This window comes from Otolemur garnettii, unplaced genomic scaffold, assembly GCF_000181295.1.
Source record: "Otolemur garnettii isolate 467f Iridium unplaced genomic scaffold, OtoGar3 scaffold00038, whole genome shotgun sequence".
Classification (NCBI taxonomy): domain Eukaryota; kingdom Metazoa; phylum Chordata; class Mammalia; order Primates; family Galagidae; genus Otolemur; species Otolemur garnettii.
Genome location: NW_003852433.1, coordinates 8,208,346 through 8,215,963, shown reverse-complemented (window position 1 = coordinate 8,215,963; position 7,618 = coordinate 8,208,346). Strand labels below are relative to the sequence as shown.

The 7,618-nt window shown below is 44.6% G+C and overlaps 2 protein-coding genes across 2 annotated transcripts in view; one reads left to right on the top strand and one right to left on the bottom strand.

The window, feature by feature from the left end:
• Nucleotides 1-204: 204 nt before the first annotated feature.
• Nucleotides 205-3,508, bottom strand: TRIAP1 (TP53 regulated inhibitor of apoptosis 1). The gene is made up of 2 exons (XM_003789918.3): nucleotides 3,315-3,508; nucleotides 205-1,380 (listed from the first exon to the last, which is right to left on the bottom strand). Exons 1-2 carry the CDS (start codon nucleotides 3,504-3,506, stop codon nucleotides 1,297-1,299), a joined length of 276 nt encoding a protein of 91 aa, XP_003789966.2. The 5' UTR covers nucleotides 3,507-3,508; the 3' UTR covers nucleotides 205-1,296.
• A 20-nt stretch (nucleotides 3,509-3,528) lies between these two features.
• GATC (glutamyl-tRNA amidotransferase subunit C) overlaps nucleotides 3,529-7,618 on the top strand; it is an 8,629-nt gene continuing 4,539 nt past the window's right edge. Inside the window, exons 1-2 of the mRNA XM_003789917.3 lie at nucleotides 3,529-3,646; nucleotides 3,722-3,894. Coding sequence (XP_003789965.1) covers nucleotides 3,566-3,646; nucleotides 3,722-3,894 — 254 coding nt within the window. The 5' untranslated portion in view covers nucleotides 3,529-3,565. The remainder of the gene's footprint in view (nucleotides 3,647-3,721; nucleotides 3,895-7,618) is intronic.

Below are 7,618 nucleotides of genomic sequence, written 5' to 3'. Positions count from 1 at the left end.
GGAAAATTAATTTAGAAGGATTCTCTTGTTATCAAATTTCTGAAAGAGTTTGAGGGCGGTGCCTGTGGCTCAAAGGAGTAGGGCGTTGGCCCCATATGCCGGAGGTGGAGGGTTCAAACCCAGCCCCAGCCAAAAACTGCAAAAAAAAAAAAAAAAAAGAGTTTGAGATTACTGTAACCGTGAAGCCACAGCACTCCACCCAGGGTGACACAGTGAGACTGTCTCAAAAGAAAAAAGAAATCAGTGAGGTTTCTAATTGCCATACCATACTACCTTAGACAAATTTTTAAATTATGAAAAACATAAAACTCTCCTCAGCATATTACGAGATGTGGGATAACAGGATAACAGTTGCTTCATAAAGTATACTGAGTTCCAGGAGCAAATAATGATAGAAATTAACTGTACTGGTTTATTCCATCGTCATGATTACAGATATTACTGGGCAGAGAGGGTAAACAAAGCAAATAAAGCAAAAACACCCCCAATCATTTCATCAGATGTAGCATTTTAGCATTGTTAGAACATATGCAGGTTGACTTAATTCACTGATGTGGGTTGAAGCTGGCAGCAGCAAACTTTGCAATTTAGGCTCTTCTTCCACAGTGACTCCAAGCATCTTAATTCCTCACGTATACTGTGGTGTTCACTGCAACATTCTTGAAGCTTTCACATTTTAATCCGACACCTCTCTTTAAGGCAGGGAACTGTTAAAAGCTGTCTTCCTCTTTGCTAATCCAGGCCACCAGTAGCTTAACTGTTAGTTACTATATAAAAATAAAACTGTGCTCCCAAGCATGATTGAAAATGTGCCCAGATCCCTTTTCAGAGCATTAGTTCCCTGAGAGAAAAAAGAGGTCCCAACCAATTGCTTTCTTTAACCATGACCCCAGTATAGTATACATAATGTCCTTTGCAGCAAAAATCAAGAGGTCAGGCAACCTTGATCATCCTGACTAGTTCATCACTATCTACATATAAGATATAGTTAAAGCTGATCCCAAATTAAATATTGCAATCATAACCCCAAGAAATTATTCCACATTAGCACATTGTGTTCCAAGAAATTATTCCATGTTAGCACATTGAGTTCTCGCAAGATGCCAGAAAAAGTGAGAAATCATCAAAGAGTTCACCTTTTAAAACTTGAGGAAAACGTCAAGGAGGAGGAAATAAAACTCTTCTCTCCTAAATTCCTCATCAAATCTGATGGCTACCTTCACAGCCTTGGTTGACAAAATCCAAAGTCCTCAATCTCCTGATTTGAGGAATCTGTTTTCAAGGTGACTGTCAAGGTCAAGAAGAGTTTTCAGGCTTTTCTTTGCCATGGCCCATGAACTCCAGTCCTTCAATAGGAATCTCTTTCTCCTTTATTGCTTTCTGATGGGTGGAGAAAACAGATTATAAAGATCCATATGAAACTTGAGAACCAAGCTTTGTAAATAAAATATAATGCCAGAAAAGTAAAGTCTGCACTATAAAGACTCACAACCATGATTCAAATGACCTTTTTTTTTTTTTTTGAGACAGAGTCTCATGTCACCCTTGGTAGTGCCGTAGCAACCTCAAACTCTTGGGTTTAAGCGATTCTCTTGCCTCAGCCTCCCAAGTAGCTGGAGCTGGAACTACAGGCACCCACCACAGTTCATGGCAATTTTTTGTTGCAGTTGTCACTGTTTAGCTGGCCCCGGCTGGGTTTGAACCCACCAGTCTCAGTGCATATGGCCAGTGCCATAACCACTGTGCTATGAGCACGGAGCCAAAGTGACCTATTTTTTTAACAAACAGAAGTGCCATTATGAAGAAATCAAGTGTAAGACTAGAGAGAATGGAGAAGTTGTAAGAGAATCCTTAAAATTAAGTGAAATTTGAAAGCCAGTAGCATCACTTTAGTGAAAGAAATGGGTTCAAATGTGAGTTACAGACTAACTGGCTATGTGACCTTCAGCCAACCTCACTTTCCTTATCTGTAGTTGGGATAAAGATAGAAACTACCTCGTGGAATTACCTTGAGGATGTCTTAGCTTAACTTATTGGAAGTACTTTGTCCAAAGTTATTATAATTCAAAGCAGTTCCACATCCATTGGGCCAGAATGAGAATTTCCTATCTGTAACTCCGGGAACTAGTTAAAGAAAGATAAGTAGGCCAAGGAAGGTATTATAGCACCAAAAACAATGAGACCCTCCACAAAGTATAACCGGCCAGAGAAAGGCTAAATTCCGCCCAGTCCCTTAACAGTACAGTGGAAAAATGCCTCACCTGCAAAAGAATCAAGGAAACCTGGGCTGGGCGCGGTGGCTCACGCCTGTAATCCTAGCACTCTGGGAGGCCCAGGCCGGTGGATTTCCCTGAGCTCACAGGTGCGAGACCATGCTGAGCAAGAGGGAGACTCCGTTTCTAAAAACAACTGGCCATTGTGGCAGGCGCCTGTAGTCCCAGCTACTCGGGCGGCTAAGGCAAGAGAATTACTTGAGCCCAAGAATTTGAGGTTGCTGTGAGCTATGACGCCACAGCACTCTACCTAGGGCAACAAAATGAGACTCTGTCTCCAAAAAAAGAAGGAAAAAAAAGGGAAAACTTTCTTTTTTTTTTCTTTGGCCGGGGCTGGGTTTTGAACCCACCACCTCTGGCATATGGGGCCAGCGCCCTACTCCTTTGAGCCACAGGCACTGTCCAAGGAAAACTTTCTAATAACTTGGATCAATCACTTCCTATTTGTGAGGGTTAGTTTCTCATGTATTAAGTACATATAATTATGCCTACCTGCAGGTTAGATGATAAACACCAAATGAACCAAAGGATGTTACTGTGCTCCTCAAAAAGTAAATCACTGCAAAACTCTCTTTTTATTTATTTTTTTCTTTTGAGACAGTCTCACTTGTCACCCTTGGTAGAGGGCTTTGGCATCACAGCTCATACCAACCTCAAAGTCTTGGGCTCAAGCGATTCTCTTGTCTCAGCCTCTCGAATAGCTGGGACGACAGGCACCCTCCAAAACGCCCGGTTATTTTTAGAGATGGGATATCGCTTTTGCTCAGGCAGGTTTTGAACCCGTTGAGCTCTCGCAATCCACCCTCCTCGCCCTCCCAGAGTGCTAGATTACAGGCGTGAGAACTACACGCCCGACTGCAAAACCTCTTCATTCGGTGAGACACCCAGGCGTCCTCAGTGGCGATGGTAGAGAGGGCTCTTGCCACTGGCCCCACTGCGGCTTTCTCCATCCTCCTTGTCCCAGCCTCCGCAAGACGCGATGCGTGAGACGGAGATGCCGCAGAGGATGCGGGGCCTTGTTGCAAATGCGGGAAGGCTCACCTGAACACACTGCTGGTAACGTTTGAAGAGGTCGGTGCATGGATCCCCGGAGCCGTCCCCCTTGAGAAACTTCTCGGCAAACCAGCGATTGAAGCACTGGTCGTACTCGCGCTTCATGTCCGTGCAGGCTTCCCCTACGCTGTTCATGGCTACCGTAGTGGCGGTGGCGACAGCGCACTCTGATGTCATCATTTTTAGGCGCGTCGCTCGGCGTTACGCCTGGCGCACTACGGGGGCCGAGAAGGGAGGGAATGTGGGCGCGGGCAGTATGGCTGAGCCTTCGGGCCCCGTTCGGCGGACGTCGGGGCTTCATCTCCACGGAAGATCCGCAGGTAAAAGCCGGGGTATGTAGGCGGGTGGCGAAGTAGGTCCCGGTCGTGACCCATACTCCCTGCCTCATCTGTTAGGGAAGTGGCCGGATCACTGCCGAGATGATCGAGCACCTGGAGCGTCTAGCGCTTGTGGACTTCGGCAGCCGGGAGGCAGTGGCGCGGTTGGAGAAAGCCATTGCTTTCTCCAATCGGCTCCACGCGGTGCACACTGACGGGGTGGAGCCCATGGAGTCGGTACTGGAGGACAGGTAAACTCGCGGCCGCGGCCTGGAAGCCTAGACTGGTGCTTTCGCAGCCATTTAAGGTGATGATTAATGACCTATTTGCCAGAGGGTGAGGGGATTAGCGCGGCTCAGGAACTTGCGCACGGTCACTCTACGGGCAAGTGCCTTTACTCTTCCTTTTTTTGTTCATTATGGACCCTGTTACCCGAGTTCTCCCAAAGGAAGTAGGAACAAAATCCGAACTGTTAATCGCCTTGGAGGGCCTACCACATAGAGAGGCCCTGCCCTCTCATTCGTACGGACTGTTTTCACTCAGTATCCTCTAGCCGTATTGACTTCCTTGACTACTTCTCCAGCAAGCCAAGTTCCCTCCCTCCCTAGGATCTTTGCTTTGCTGCTCGTGTGTTTGCCTCCAAATAGTTTTATGGCTGTCTCCCTCTTAGCACACAGATATCAACTCATCTCAGAGATCCCTGTTTTCTCATGACAGTCACTCATTCACTATCCTGTTGGGGTTCTTTAAGGTATTTTTGGTATTTCTGTTGGTTTATTTCCTTTTTTTTTTTTTTTTTTTTTTGGAAACAGAGTCTCACTTTGTTGCCCTTGGTCGAGTGCCCTGACATCATAGCTAACAGCAAGCTCAAACTCTTGGGCTTTAGGAATCTTATTACCTCAGCCCCCCAGGAGCTGGGACTACAGATCTGCCAGAAGGCTGGCTAGTTTTTCTATTTTTAGTAGAGATAGGTCTCTCTTACTTAGGCTGGTCTCAAACTCCTGAGCGCAAGCAATCCACCTGCCTTGACCTCCCAGAGTGCTAGGATTACAGACGTGAGCTCCAGCGCCTAGCCGCTTCTGTTAACTCATTATGTCTCTTACTACAACGTGAGCTTTCCTGTAGCAAAAATTTAAATGTACGTATTTTGTAACCAGATGGTTCTCTATGGAAATTCCTGTGGAAGTGCGAGATGTATACACAAGCGTTAATTGCAAAACTCTATAATACCAAAAACAAAACAATACAAAACTCAGAAACAACCTACATGTCAAATACATAATCATACAGTGGGATATTTGGCAGTTCAAAAATAATGAAACAAATTAGTGTTACCTGTATTTAAATATGATATCAATGTGATACATCAGCATATAAGTAACATCAAATATGCTGATATGGCTCCGTTGTTGAAGCCCAGGGGTTAGGGCGCCAGCTACATACAATGGGGCTGGCAGGTTTGAACCTGGTCCAGGCCTGCCAAACAACAATGACAACAACAACAAAAATAGTTGGGTGTTGTGATGGGCGCCTGTAGTCCCAGCTACTTGGGAGGCTGAGGCAAGAGAATTGCTCAAGCCCAAGAGTATGAGGTTGCTGCCATGGCACTCTATCCAGGGTCACACTCTGTCTCAAAAATGAACAAACAAAAAAACAAATATGCTGATATGGAAAGGCCTCCAAGATATATTTAATTAAAAAGGCAAAATTGGCTTGGCACCTGTGGCTCAAGCGGCTAAGGCATCAGCCACATACACCTCAGGTGGCGGGTTTGAATCCAGCCGGGGCCCGCCAAACAACAATAATGACTGCAACCAAAAAATAGCCGGGCGTTGGGGCGGGTGCCTGTGGTCCCAGCTACTTGGGAGGCGGAGGCAGGAGACTCGCTTGAGCCCAGGAGTTGGAGGTTGCTGTGAGCAGTGAAGCCATTGCACTCTACCCAGGGGAACAGCTTGAGGCTCTGTCTCAAAAAAAAAAAAAAAAAGGCAAAATTAAGGCTGGGCACATTGGCTCATGCCTCTAAATCCTAGCAGTCTGGGAGGCTGAGGCAGTGGACTGCCTGAGCTCACAAGATCAAAACCAGCCTGAGCCAGAGCAAGACCCTGGCTCTAAAAATATCAGGGTGTTGTGGCAGGCACCTGTAGCCCCAGCTACTTGGGAGGCTGAGGCAAGAGAATCGCTTGAGCCCGAGAGTTTGAGGTTGCTGTGAGTTGTGACACTACGGCACTCTACCAAGGATGACAAAGTGAGACTCTCTCTAAATAAATAAATTAAAAATAAAAAGGCAAAGATAGAACAATATTATTGATACTTTATATGTAGTCTATTTTATAAATTCTAGTGTATGCATTAAATTTCGTTTTGTCTCCTGAAATAAGAGAAATGCAAGAAACTTAATGCATAATTTTAAAGAAAGTGGGAATATGGAAGGAAGCTTTAACATTTAATTTTATACCAGGGCCAAAAACACAATGCCTAAGAGGGCAGAGTAATAACACAACTAGTGAAGTACTGTAGTATAATGCAACAGAGAGGGATAAGTTATTAACAAAACTAGTTAGTATATAACAAAAGGTCTACCCAGCCTCTCAATACCTCCACTAATCATTGCCAAATCTTTACACACACACACACACACACACACATATATGCACACTTTTTGGTTTTTGAAACAGTTTCATCCTGTCACCTTTGGTAGAGTGCTGAGGCTTTGTAGCTCACAGCAACCTCAAACTCTTGGGGTCAAGCAGTTCTCTTGCCTCAGCCTCCCAGGTAGCTGGGCCTACAGCTGCAGGCCACAATGCCTGGCTGTTTTTAGAAACAGGGTCTTGCTCTAGCTCAGATGTGTCTCAAACCCCCCTTGGCCTCCAGAAGGGCTAGGATTAGAGACGTGAGCCACTACACCTGACCAAATATGTTTTTAAAGAAATTCTCTTTTTGAAAAGCTTCCTCCAGGAACTGACTTGTTTGCTGTTTGGGGGTACAACTTTTTCAGGAAGATGAGTGTATAACTCATAACAGGGCTAATGTACCACTATACTAGTTTTTTTCTAAAGGGAACTAAAAAAAAAACTCTTAAGTGGGACCAAGACATTAGCTGGCCTTAGTGACAATAGGGAGAGCCAAACATCAGTAACCTCTCTGTGTAAAGTACTAAGTGAAATTTATTAACATCCTAACTGTTCTCACCTGGAGGTGAGCCTTTGATTCCTTAAAATCTTTACTTTGCAATCTGATGCTTAGATCCAGTTTGCCCAAAGCCACGCAGACTTTGAAAACAGAAATCTGATCTTGTTCTCCTACCTAAGCCTTTCAAGAGGGCTTTCCAATGCTCTTTAGGGTAAAAACAAAAGCTTCACCATAGCCTGCAGGGTACCACTTAATCTAGCCTCTGCCCACCTCTTCTTTTAAACTTCAGTTCCTCCAGCTCTTCATACTTTTTCCTTCTTAGAATTCTGGGCCCTTGCCTTTACCTCTATGGTGACCTGGCTTAATTTTCTTTCTCCAGATTTTACCTGTCACTTCCTTAAGAAGTCTTCATTCTTTTATTCTGAGTTAGGTTCTCTTTCAGAATCTGTGGTTTTCTCCCAGTATTCAATAGGGGTGGTATTTATATATCTATTTGAGGGATGTTTGAATCTCTGCCCCTTTCTATACTGTGTATCCAGGTTCCAAAGAACATGTTTTTGCCTATCTTCACAGTGACTAGTACTGAGTAAATATCTCAGTAAATTTACTTAATGAATGTACTTTATTAATATCTTTGGGATGGAAACACAAAGAAGGGTCAGAACTTCCCAACTTATCTAGAGTAGCGGTACCTACTTCCCGGGCCGTAAACCACCTCCTACTCACTTCCTGCTATGCTGCTTGGTTATGTTCCTAACAGGCCACAAACCCATACCAATCCATAGCCCAGGGGTTAGGGACCACTGTCTTAGGGTATTTGGGCTAATTTTTTTTTTTTTTTTTTGA

Coding starts and splice junctions, on each gene's coding strand:
- TRIAP1 (XM_003789918.3), bottom strand. CDS start 3,506: ATGATGACATCAGAGTGCGCTGTCGCCACCGCCACTACGGTAGCCATG. Junction 1,381..3,314: donor GTTACCAGCAGTGTGTTCAG/GTGAGCCTTCCC, acceptor TCCACCCATCAG/AAAGCAATAAAGGAGAAAGA.